This window comes from Manihot esculenta, chromosome 13 (assembly GCF_001659605.2).
Source record: "Manihot esculenta cultivar AM560-2 chromosome 13, M.esculenta_v8, whole genome shotgun sequence".
Lineage (NCBI taxonomy): Eukaryota > Viridiplantae > Streptophyta > Magnoliopsida > Malpighiales > Euphorbiaceae > Manihot > Manihot esculenta.
The window spans coordinates 32315690-32329585 of NC_035173.2; the positions used below are offsets into that span (position 1 = coordinate 32315690).

General features: G+C 27.8%; 1 protein-coding gene and 1 pseudogene across 1 annotated transcript; both read left to right on the top strand.

The window, feature by feature from the left end:
- Positions 1 to 2347: 2347 nt before the first annotated feature.
- On the top strand, positions 2348 to 4869 carry LOC110629129 (cytochrome P450 81Q32). The gene is made up of 2 exons (XM_021776039.2): positions 2348 to 3264; positions 4095 to 4869. The coding sequence occupies exons 1-2, from the start codon at positions 2389 to 2391 to the stop codon at positions 4719 to 4721; spliced, it is 1503 nt and encodes a 500-aa protein (XP_021631731.1). The 5' UTR covers positions 2348 to 2388; the 3' UTR covers positions 4722 to 4869.
- Positions 4870 to 9588: 4719 nt separating this feature from the next.
- LOC110629282 lies at positions 9589 to 12943 on the top strand (annotated as a pseudogene).
- The last annotated feature ends 953 nt before the right edge of the window (positions 12944 to 13896 follow it).

Sequence of the window (13896 nt, forward strand, 5' to 3'; positions counted from 1 at the left end):
TAAAAAAATAAAATTAGGTTTCTGACTTAAACTTCTGTATTTGTGATTGATGTTCTTCGTAATCTCTATTCTTATCAATAAAACTTATTAATATTAATAATATCAATTAAATTATAAATTAATTTAAAAATAAATAATTAATTAAATCAAAATTTTAAATTAATTCAATTCGATAATTTTTTTTTTATGATTAACAGCCACCATTACTGTCTACTGCTTAACACTATATATCAAATATAAAAAACGTGTAGATAATTTTGTGGTATAGTGAGATGTTAAAATGATTATTGATAATGATTATTGATACACGATAGTTGATAATTAATAGCTATTTTAAGTTAATAAGTTTTTTTTATAATTTAATTAATAAATTTAATTATTGTATTTTTTAGTATAAAATTAATTTAATATTTTATGATGATACCGAATCAGATATTTTTAAATATTCGATCTGATTAAAATAACGAGTTTAAATAGTTATAATTAAATTTAAAATAAATTCTATTTAACAAATAATACTTATTTATTCTATTTCAAAAATAATACTCCACACAAATTTGATTAAATTTAAATTTTATTTATAAATAATTACTGTTTAAATTTGTTTATATAAATAATTAATTTAATTAAAAATTTTATATTTTAAAATAATATTTATAAAATTTTTTATTTAAAAATTAAAATTTAAATATTTTTTAAAAATATTAAATTTTTTAAATAAAAATATTTTTATAAAAATTAATAATTAAAATATATAAAATTAAACATATTTAAATTTTATTTAAATAATAATAATAATCGATTTAAAATAAATTTATATAATTTATATTATTTTTAATTAAATTCAAGATAGATTATGAATTAAATTTAAATTTAAATAATTTAATTTTCGTAATATTTTATTTATTCATATTTATTTATATCTCTATTAATATTTACTTAATTGAGAATTAAAATATAATATTAAAATATTACATGCAGAACTTACCATATTTAGATAATTTTTTAAAGTTTTAAATAATATTTCAGCTTTCTATTGATAAGGGTGCTTGTAAAAATTTTGCTTATCCATAATTCATATGATGGGTAGGCTGCCAAGTGTCATGAACGTCACATCAGTAGCAAGGGAAGGGGTGAATTCTGGACTATTAGTGTGGAATAATTTTGCTAAATACGTGTGACACTACGTTAGCAGAAACACAAGACAATTTGAAAATCAACGTCTAGACATGCTTTTCTTTCAGCTCTGCCTTTTTCTACCATGTAAAATATATATAATTTCATTTAGCCCACTTTCCCCTATCCGAGCCGAACCTCTCAAGTCTTTTGCGTACTCAATGACGTTATAGTCAGACAGGGTTTATATATATTAATGGAAAGAACCCCTTGAAAATATTGTCGTTTTATTGATTTTAAGAGGCAATTGCACAATCAGACTCTCATAGTGCATGTACATCCTCATCAGTCGTCACTAAGGTGTTCATGAATCCGACACGACACATGGAAGTGTCTTTAGTTTACTTAATTATTATGTGGATAAAATTAATTCATATTTAAAAAATAATTAAAAAATAAAATTATTTTCTTCACATTACAAATCTTATATAATTGTATTAATATTTTTTATTTTTTAAATTAAAAGAAAATAATAAAAAAAATTTCTGTGAAAAATATTTTTTAATACAAATTATTTTTTAAAAAAAAGTAAATATATTAATCTAATTACTAGTAAAATTTATTCTGTATAGATATATTCGATCAATTCGATTTAAAATTAAACTGAACTAAATAAATTAAAAATTAAAATTTTAATATTTATAAAAATTGAATCGAACTAATTTTAATCATATCAGTATTATTCAATTAGATTTGATTGATTTTAATTTTTAATAAATTTTTTATTTTTTATACTTTATTTTTAATATTTTAAAATTTAATTAAAATATTTTAATAATTTAATTTTTTTATATTATTAAAAATAATATATTATTATTACTAATTTATTTAGTATAATTTTCTTATTTTTTTAAATTAAAAATAATATCAAATTAAAATATTTTAAAATTTAATTAAAATATTTTAATAATTTAATTTTTTTTATATTATTGAAAATAATATATTATTATTACTAATTTATTTAGTTTAATTTTTTAAATTTTTTTAAATTAAAAATTATATCAAATTAAAATATTTGAAGTTTTTAAATCAAATTAAAATAAATAAAAAACTATATCGAGTTAGAAAGCATGAGGATAATTGAACAAAGAAACTAGCTTAAATTGGGTCCTAGAATATTGATATTTTGGACTATCGTCGTCACGCCATCTATAAAAGCTCACATCCTCACACAAATTTTCTCAACAAAGCAACGACTTTTTGCAAGAAAGCATGGAAGACACATTACTCTACTTGTTCCTTTTCATTCTTTTCTTCCTAGCTTTAAAAGTCTTCCAATCAAGAATCCGCCGTCAAAATCTCCCTCCAAGCCCACCCGCGATTCCAATTATCGGCCACCTCAACCTCCTTAAACCGCCCATGCACCGCACTTTCCACAGTCTAGCTGAAAAATATGGTCCCATCATTTTCCTCCGATTCAGTTGTCGCCCTGTAGTTATAGTCTCTTCTTCCTCTGCCGCTGAAGAATGCTTCACCAAAAACGACATAGTTTTTGCCAATCGTCCAAAACTACTCACCGGCAAGCACATAGCTTATAACTACACTACCTTACTACATGCACCTTACGGCGACCACTGGCGCAACCTCCGCCGCATTGGCTCTATTGAAATCTTCTCAACTCATCGCCTTAACGTGCTTCAAAGCATTCGAAAAGACGAAATCAAAAGACTATTAACTAAGCTATCTTATCAATCGCTGCGAGATTTTGCAAAGGTAGAGCTAAAATCAGTGTTTAACGAGCTAACATTTAATATTATGATGAGAATGATTGCAGGGAAGAGATATTATGGTGATGATGTTAGTAATGAGAAAGAAGCAAGAAAATTCAGGGAGATGATGAAGGAGATCATAACTTATTCAGGAGTATCAAATCCTGGGGATTTCATGCCAATCTTGAATTGGATTTCTGAGAGGAAGGTGATAATGCTTGCAAAAAAGGTAGATAAATTCTTGCAGGGTTTGATCGATGAACATAGAAATAATAAGGAGAATTTAGAGAGGAAGCATACAATGATTGATCATCTTCTTGCTTTGCAAGAGTCGCAGCCTGATTACTACACCGATGAGATTATTAAAGGGCTCATTCAGGTCACTTCTCTCTCTCCCTCAATGATTTTAACGTTAATTTATTTAATTTTCTCGAGCCTTTTCTTCGGTTGTGGACAAGTTTAAAAACTTCATATTAAATGTGAGATTTTACATGATTTTACCGTATTTACCATTCTAGTAAATTCTTTTATTAGATGATTTTATATACACTCAAATACATAAAATTTTTTATTTTTTATATTTTATTTTAATATTTTAAAATTTAATTAAAATATTTTACTTTTCATATAATTTAACTTTCTAAATTATTAAAATTAATAAACTATTATCACTAATTAGTTCGATTTAATTTTTTTATTTTTTTTATCAAAATCAAATTGAATTAAAATAATTAAAATTTTTTAAAATTAAAAATTAAATTAAATTAAAATAAATAAAAAATTAAATCAAAATTTTAAATTAATTCAATTCGTTACATTTTTTCAATTTAGTTTAAACTGTTCACCCTACATTTTATGCTCTTATTTAGAACAAATAATTTTACAAGTTTTTAATTTGAATTATTTTTTATAAATATTTTTATTTTTAATAGAAGAATTTTTTTAATTTTAAAAAATTGATGTTTAAAATAAATTAAAATCACGTATATAAAAATTCACTTCAATTTTTAAGTGAATTTCTTTTATAAAAAAATTTAAATGAAAGCTAGGATAAGGATAATCTTCTAGCATGAGTTGGTGCATAAAATCAATCCAACGTCATTTTCAATTCACTGTCTCCTTTAATAAACATGTGGATGCTGAACTGTTAAACTTGAAATATCTTCTCTATTTTTTACAAAATTTAATTATTATTCAATATATTTACAGACCATGCTGTTTGCTGGAACCGACACGTCAGCAGTGACATTAGAATGGGCAATGTCCAATCTCCTTAACCAACCCAGCATACTAAGGAAGGCTAGAGATGAGATAGAAACTCAGGTTGGCCAAGAATGTTTACTAGACGAGTCTCATCTTCCCAAGTTACCCTACCTTCAAAACATTGTCTCCGAGACCCTTCGCTTATACCCAGCAGCTCCACTCTTAGTTCCCCACATGTCATCAGATGATTGCACCGTTGGAGGATATGACATCCCGCGTGGCACCTTGCTATTGGTCAATGCATGGGCCATACACAGAGATCCTACACTGTGGGATGATCCTACAAGTTTCAGGCCTGAGAGATATGGTGGAGGAGAAGAAGATGTCCATTATAAGCTGATGCCATTTGGTTTGGGAAGAAGGTCCTGCCCTGGGTCTGGTTTGGCTCAGCGTGTGGTGGGATTGACCTTAGGGTCCTTAGTCCAATGCTTTGAATGGGAAAGGGTGAGTGATGAGGAGATTGATATGAGAGAAGGTAGAGGGATTACTATGCCTAAGGCTGAACCACTAGAAGCCATGTGCAAGGTACGCCCGTTTGCGGAAAAGATTTTGCCTCTGGCTCAGCCAATTTAGAATCCATCGGCTAATGTTTATAGCGCTTTCAACGACTATTTATTCTATTATCGAATATTGCCATTCACTTAAAAAGAAGTGAGATAATGTTTTCTTTAGTACTATTAATTAATTGTTTTATGATACTGTCTATATGCCTTTACTGTTATATCCAAGTTATTGAACTTATTGCTTGACGTATGAATTTATTTTTGCCTTTTGTTGAATTTCTTTAATGGCTCCATAGCTAATTTGATAAACCAATAATTTTTTTTTCTATGCTCAACATGCAAATAATCAACATATTAACTAATCAATTATATTAAGTTAGGACTAGAATTTGTAATTTTTTTTATTATTGAAGGTGATGTGATTACTATGATTCATGAATGCAATGCTATCTCAACCCTCTTGATTATTGAGGATATTCTTCAAGACTCTAGGTACTTAGCATCCTTTTTCTCCAGAGCCCAGTTTTCCTAGATTAATCGTTCTTGTAATCAGGCTGCTCATCTTCAAGCTCAAAAGTTTCCTTCTTTCAGACGTAATATTTATACTCAGATGAATATCTTTATTGAATCCCATATAAGTTACGATAGGGTATATGTTTCTTATAAGAATTTTTGTTACTTCTCTTTCTTGAATTAATTTTTAAGGTGAGTTAGGCTTGACTTAGATTTAATATGATATAAAAACATTTTCATCGATGTTGGACCTCTTATAAGCTCTAATATAGTTCTGGATACAAGGAGGTGTATTGAATTTCCATATTTAGGGGTGTAAATGAATTAGACTGTCTGTGAACTACTCGAGATTCGACTCGATAAAAGTTTGATTTCTAAACAAGTCAAGGTCGAGTTTAATTTTTAATCTCGTTTACAAGTTTTAGCTCTATAGTATTTGGTTTGTGAGCTCGATTCCTTTCCAAATTCATGAGCAGATTCGCGAATAGACTCGTGAACAGTCTTGTTAAGCATGCTGAGATTAATATCATAAGAGAAATAAATTCAAAATTTGCATATATTTTCATGAGTCAAACTTAAATTTTTTAAAGTTTAGCTCTACGTAATCTAATTACACTATTAAAACTTCATATATTTAGATTATTAAGATTTAAAAACTCATCTTTATAAGTTTACGAGCTAATTTGTATATATACTTATTTAACTAAAATTATTTAGTTTTGAATTTATTAATTTTAAACTAAAACTCATTATACATATAAATAAATTGACCTATTCCTGAACTATTCGATATTAAACTCAATAAAAATTCAACTTGTCTAAATTCATTTGCTAAACGAGTCAAGGTTGAGCTTATTAATACTCTGCTCGAGTTCGAAATGAGTAAAGTTCGAGTTCGGCTCGAACTGAAAAAAATTTAAACGAACCAAGTTTGAACTTTTCAAAAGTCAACTTCACTCGATTCGTTTACACCCCTACCCATATCGATTTAGGATGAGTCCTGACATGAGAGTGTGTTAAAATTTCACATCAGTTTATAATAGAGGTAATGTGCCTTTTATAAAAATTTTCGACATTTTTGGATGAATTAGATGTTTTTTAAATTTAACAATCTTCTATTGTATTTGCCTCCTTATAGTTTTTACTAAATCATATCTTTCAAAAAAGAAACAAAAACCAACTCTATAGAAAATTACATATCAAAATAAATCCCTCAATTCAAGTCTAGATATACAAAGCAATTGAGAGATCTATAAATTTAATTAGACATCGAAAATATAGTAAAAAATCTTTTCAAAATAGCCCCAATTATTAAAAAAATGATAAAAAATTTATTATTTAATTTTTATATTATAGAAAAATACATTATTTGATCTTTTAAAGTTTAAAAACGTTTTTAAAATTTTGATAATTATTCATTTTAGTAGTTTTAACAATTTAATATTTTACTATTGAGTTGTACTTTAAAAATCTCATTAGTTAATTTATTAATTTTTAATAAATTTATTAATAAGTCTTTTTATATTAAAAATATTTTTAATTTTTTTATGATATTTAATAATTAAAATTATTTAAAAAATTAATTAATAAATTTTTTAAAATCTAAAAATATTTTAATTTATTTTTAAAAATTAAAAAAAACTACCGTTACAAAAACACGTTAAAATATTATGAAAGGACAAAGTCACAAAGCCATACACACAAAACTAAGCGGCAGGCAACCCGCAGATATTCAATTCATGTGTTTTTAATGGATCCAAATTTTATTTTAATATTTTTTTTGTTTTATAATATTTTAATATATATTAAAAATATTTTTTTATAAAAATAAAATAAAATAAATATATAATAATTATTGTGATCCCATAATTTGTCCTATTTAATTAAAATATTTCAATAGCTTTAGGATTATATTAAAATAATTTTATATTTTTATTCCGTTAATTAATAAAAATATCTCTTAAATTTTATTTATTTTTATAGTTAAGTTTAATCTAAATAATTAAAATATCTATCTAGTTTTAAGATTACATTAAAATATTTTTATATTTTTAATGTGTTAATTAAAAAGATATTTATTAATTTTTATTCATTTTATTTTTAATTTATTAGTAAAAATAAAAAATTTAAATATAAATTTAATTAAATCTTTATATTTTTCTTAAAGGTTACATAAATTCAATTTATTTATTTTTAAACCAATTAAACCTATATACTTTTACTGATAAAATAAATTCAGCCGTAAAATAATAATATTTTTTAAGAATAAAATACTATTTTTGATATTAAAATATTATTTTTATTAATAGAATTTCATTTTTATAATTTTTAAAATTATTTACTATCTTTATGTATTTTTTAGATATTTTCATGTTAATTAAAATAATAAGTTCAAATTAAAAAAATAATATTTTATTATTAAAAAATATTATATCAAGTAAGAACTTATTTGATTCTCAAATAAAAGTACATAAGCTGAATTGATCAAACAAATTAAATAAATTAAACTTAGTTGACTCTTAAATAAAAATATGGAGGCTTAATTGGACTTATTCTCAAAATTTTTTTTTTACCTCCAATTACCCTGCTCATTAGATAAAATTCACCCTCACCGCTTTCTCTCGCATACCTTTTCATATTTTTCTCAAAATATAAAAATTTACAATTAATAATAGATTGTTGACTGTGGATAATTGCAATTTAACTGATAATAATAGTGAAGGGTGAGCATTCAGTCGGTTCGGTTTAAAATCGAACTGAACCGAATAAATCGAAAACTAAAATTTTAGTGTTTATGAAAATCGAATCGAATCGATTTTGGTTAGAAACTGAATCGAACCGAATCGGTCTGATTCGGTTTGATCGGTTTCGATTTTTAATAATTTTTTTTATTTTTTACACTTTATTTTTAATATTTTAAAATTTAATTAAAATATTTTAATTTTAATATGATTTAATTTCTCTATATTATTGAAAAAACATATTATTATCACTAATCGATTCAGTTCGGTTTTTTTGATTTTTTTCTGATCCGAAATATATAAAAAACCGAATTAAATTTTTAAATCGGTTCGGTTCGGTCAATTTTTTCGATTTGAACCGAATACTGCTCACCCCTACTAATGAGCAGTGGGTGAGTTATTTAATAAGAGGTAAATTTAAACATATACAAAAATTTTTAAATTTTGACTAATAAATTAACGATACAAATTATTTTTTCAAAAAATATTAACGATACAAATGAATAGAAACTAACAAACTATATTTTTTAATTAATAAATTAAAAATATAAAAATATTTTAATATAATTCTAAAATTAAAAGACATTCTAATTAGTCGAGACAATATATAAATACACTATCAATACTGTTTTTATTTTAATTAATAGATTAATGAAAAAATGAACTGATATTCTTTTTAATTGATGGAATAAAAATATGAGAGTATTTTAATATAATTCTAAAATTATAAAAGTATTCTAATTAGTTAGAGTCTACCATAAAAATACATAAGTAATTATTTTTATTTATTAATAAATAATTTATAAACACATTTTTTATAAGTTTTCATCTGTGGTCCTTTTGTGACTCGATGCTCTCGCTTTTTTCTCTTCCTTAAACCTAACTTCTTTTCCCTTCTCCATAGAAAACGATCTGAGTCAATTGATCATCAATAAAAAAGAAGATGTTATTATCCCTATTAAGAGTTCGAGAGATATTCCGATCGTTACTTATGATTTCTGTATGGTGGGAATGTTTCTTACATACAATCCAATCAATTTTCAGAATATACAGACCTTTTTGGCAGATTTATGACATCTTTTAGAAGGGTATCTATTATGGAATTAGAGGTAAAAGATATATGTTTCGGTTTTTTAATAATGTTGATTTTGAAAATATAGTGAATGGGGACCCTTAGTTGTACAATCGATTCCTACTTATTTGGAATGAGATACAAGGTAATGAAAATCCTCTCCATATCCCTCTAACTCATTCTGATTTTTGGGTTCTGATTAAAGACCTCCTTTCTGGTTATTATAACGAGACGTTGGCTAAATTGGTCGGGAATTTTATTGGCCACTATAAAAAGTATGATATAAAAAATGCTTCAGCTATATCGTCGGACCCTATGAGAGTTAAAGTTTATTTAGACATTTAGCAACCTTTGAAACGGTGGAAGAAGTTTGTTGAAGATGATGGTACTGTGTTTACTGTGAAGTTTCAATACGAAAAGTTGACTATTTTTTGCTATCTTTGTGAGAAACTGGGTCATGTGGAGGTCTTCTGTGACTTGCGCGGCTGAGGTTGAAGAAAGAAGATATCAAGTTTGATTGGGGTGATTTTCTCAGAACACCTGTTCATCGGAACCAGAAACCGATAAGTCTGTGGCTGTGTGATTCCAGTAATTCTGCTCTGCCGGGATTTATGGCAGGATTGGCATCAACTAGCAATTTTGAAAACACTAATTTGACAGCACATAATAGGCAATTGTCCTTATTTGGCAAAAGTCAACCCATTGTAAATAAGGAGACTGAGGACCATATTATGGACATGGACAAGAATTATGTGGGCCAAGGCAGTTCTGATAAGCTTGATGAGGAGATTGCAGCCAGAATAAATAATAATGCTAAAAAAATGCTAAGAAACACTAAACGTAACGTTGTTACAGGTTTTTCTTCCTCTCAATAGGATGCCTCTAACAACACCCCTGCGAATGTTAATTTGACAGGCAACAATGAAGCGACTCATCCCGTTAAAGGTCGAAATAGCCGAAAGCAATAATCGTCCTGTGTTGGAACTGTCGAGAACTCGGTAATCCTCGGACAGTTAATGCATTGAAGGATTTGGTTACTAGTTACAAGCCGAACATTTTATTTTTGATGGAAACAAAAGCTCTTAGTTCTCGTATTGAATTTTTTCGTAGTTTTTTACATTTTGATGGTTGCTTCTCAGTCAATAGACAAGGATTGAGAGGAGTCCTTTCGTTAATATGGACGAGTTATGTATCTGTTTTTTTGGTTGACTTTTCTTTAAATTTTATTGATTTGGTTGTTTCGGAAGGTAATGTTCAATGGAGGTTTACTGATTATTATGGGTTTCCGAAATCGTAACAATGACGTCAGTCTTACAACCTTATTCGAGTTTTATCTCGTAGAAATTCTCTTCTGTGACTTTATTCGGGAGATTTTAATGATTTATGCTCGAGAGATGAGAAAGAAGGAGGAGCATTTTTGCCAAATTATCTTATGCAGGGATTTGATTTTGAATGATTATAAATCTTTATTAGACTCTAGAACTGATATTTCTGTTAGATGGGTTCATCGTAATGTTATTCTAACTGCTCATATTTTGGCTAAAGAATCTATTAGGTATAATTGTCTCTCTATTTGGAATGATATCCTTTTTATTTGATGACATTTTATTAATATAATTAATAGTTTTGTTTAAAAAAAAACACATTTTTTTATAAAAGATCATATAAACACGTTGATTATTGAAATTATTAAAATTGATATTAAATAATATATACGATGAAGTAACTTGATTAGTCAACCAACTTATAAACTTAGTATTTATCAGGAGCAAAATGAAAAATCAGTTCTCCATGACTTAATGGCTTATTTATTTTAATTTATAAACTAAATTTATAAATTCAAATAATTTTATAGATAAACAATCTAACTTATTTTTAGAATTTATAAATTTATTCATCAATTTATAAATTAAGATAAATACCTTTTAATTAAGCTTTAAAATGTTGAACTCGTTTAGATAATCTTGAAATATGAGAAATTGTGTTGATAAATATAATTCAAGTTTTAAATATTAAATATAAGCTTCAAGTAAACTCGATTTAATTTTAGATTAAATATTAATTAAGTTTTTTAATTGCTCTGTTTTATCTATTTACTTTTATATATCGTTTAAGGTTTTTTAAAGTAATTAAAAAATCATTTATATCAAGAAAATATTTTTTAGCCCGAGTAAATTTCCTTTTTATCTCATCTAATTAAATATCAAAATCTTAATATTTTTCTCTATTAATTCAATACTAAAAAGCTGAGATGACTATAAGAGATAAAAAAAAAAGAAATAATAATTGTATAAAAGATATAAGAGTAAGATTTTAAAAAATAAATTATTAATACTCCTTACTATTCCCCAAGCACAGAAACTTCCCTCCAAGTCCACTTGCACTTCCAATTATGCCATCTCCATCTTCTAAAACCACACATGTATCGCACTTTTCAAAGTCTCTCTCAAAAATATGGCCCTATCTTTTCTCTACGCTTCGAACGCCGTCTTGTTGTTGTAGTCTCATCATCGTCTGCCGTCGAAGAATGTTTCACCAAGAATGACATCGTTTTAGCCTATCGTCCAAAATTTCTAGCAGGCAAGCACATAGCTTATAACAACACCACCATCCCTCAATCCTCCTACGGCGACTACTGGCGACACCTCCGCCGCATTGTGGCTGTTGAGATCTTCTCCAATGCTCGCCTCAACAAGTTTATAAGCATCCGAAAAGACGAAATCAAGCGATTAATCATAAAGTTATCACATGGATCGCTTCAAGATTTTGCCAATGTAGAGTTGAAATCATTGTTTAACGAGCTAACGTTTAATATAATAGTGAGAATGATCACGGGAAAGAGGAATTATGGTGACGATGTGAGTGACAAGGAAGAAGCGAGACAGTTTAAAGAGTTAATGGATGAAGTCGTTTCTTATGCAGGGGCATCAAATCCAGGAGATTTCTTGCCAATTTTAAATTGGATTGATGGCGGTAGATTTGAGAAGAAATTGATAAGCTTGGGGAAAAGAATTGATGAATTTGTGCAACGGTTGGTTGATGAACACAGAAGTAAGAAGGATAATTTAGAGAGCAGGAACACCATGATTGATCATCTTTTTGCTTTGCAAGAAGTAGAACCTGATCATCACACTGATGAGATAATCAAAGGGCTTGCATTGGTTAGTGCTCTGTCCCTCATCCGTGAAATGAAGTTTATACTTTATTTTATTATTACTCGATTCCGTGAAATGAAGAAATCGCATTGGTTAGGCATATACACTTCTCTTATCTTTACAATTGATTTTAATGCCATTAAACTTGTTTATTAATTATAATGGAAATATTTTATAATTGAGGCTTGTACAGAGCATGATATCTGCAGGAACAGATACATCATCGGTGGCATTGGAATGGGCGATGTCAAATCTACTCAATAATCCTCAAATATTAATGAAAGCTAGAGATGAAATAGAAACTGAGATTGGCTCAGAATGCTTACCAGACGAATGTCATCTCTCCAAACTACCATACCTTCAAATCATCTTCTATGAAACCCTCCGATTGTATCCGGCGACACCGCTTCTCCCCCCTCATCAAGCATCTGATGATTGCAAGATCGGAGAATATGATGTACCACGTGGAACAATCGTGTTGGTTAATGCATGGGCCATGCACAGAGATCCTACGCTTTGGGATGATCCATTGAGCTTTAAACCTGAGAGATTTGATAATGGAGGAGGGGAAGGCTTCAACAATTACAAGTTTACCCTATTTGGAATGGGGAGAAGAGCTTGTCCAGGGGCAAGCTTAGCCCAACATATTGTGTGTTTGGCTTTGGGGAGGTTGATTCAATGCTTTGAATGGAAGAGAGTCACTGATGAAGAAATTGATATGACAGAAGGCAGAGGGATCACTATGCCTAAGCTTGAGCCGCTAGAGGCCATGTGCAAAGCTCGCCCAATAGTTAAGAAGATTAAATCTTAACTAGTTTGATGTTGTTTCTTTTCTTAATCTGCAAGAAGGTGTTTCGTGAAATATGATCAATGTTTTTATTATCTTTTTAAGTATGTTAAGTGCTTAATTATATAATTTGAATGATGAATATTATATATTAAGAATAATTTGGTTAATTATATTCCTTTTATTTCATGTGATTCGCATAAAAAAGTATATTTTATTTATTAAATTAGATTTATAGAAAAAAAATTTTATTCTATGTATACACCGAATAATAAAATAAATTCATATCGAATAAAATAATAATAAATTTCATTTATAAAAATATATTAATAACTTACTATTACCCAGCACAGGGCGGAGGGAAGATACGGCAGGGGGCACGTGCCGTACCGGCGACTGAAAAATGTTTTGAAGGGGAATGAAGGTGCCGCAGCGGCGCAGCCGGTGCCCTACCAAAGGGAAGCTCCTGACTCCGCCACTGGCCCAGCATCAACCTCTTCTCCCAATAACAGTGGCTTTAGTTTTAGTTTTTGTTAGTGTTTTTTTTTTTTTCTTTATTTTCATTGCTATGATATTTTAATCTCCTATATGGAGGCATACTCTTGAAAAAGAACGCATGCAAATTATTTGTGGGGCAGTCATACTCTTGCACCGAAGCATATGCAATTGTAACAGCTTTCCGAGTTAGGAATGTGAATGAGAAGACTTTTGCCGCTACTTTACTCATCATATGCTATAGCTAAGATTTCTTCACAATTCTATTCAAATTCTTAAAAGCCCAAGCTAACACCGATACCAACATCGATCTAGCACCTCTACTCTGTTTTATTGAACAACAAAAGAATAATTATTTTTGTTTTTGTTTCTCATTCAAATAAAAATCTTGCTCAATATCTTTCTCGAGGTGATTCAACAAAACACCTATTTCATTGTCAAACTGTCCTAAAGAGATTGTAGCCTCAGCTTCTTCCCTAAGA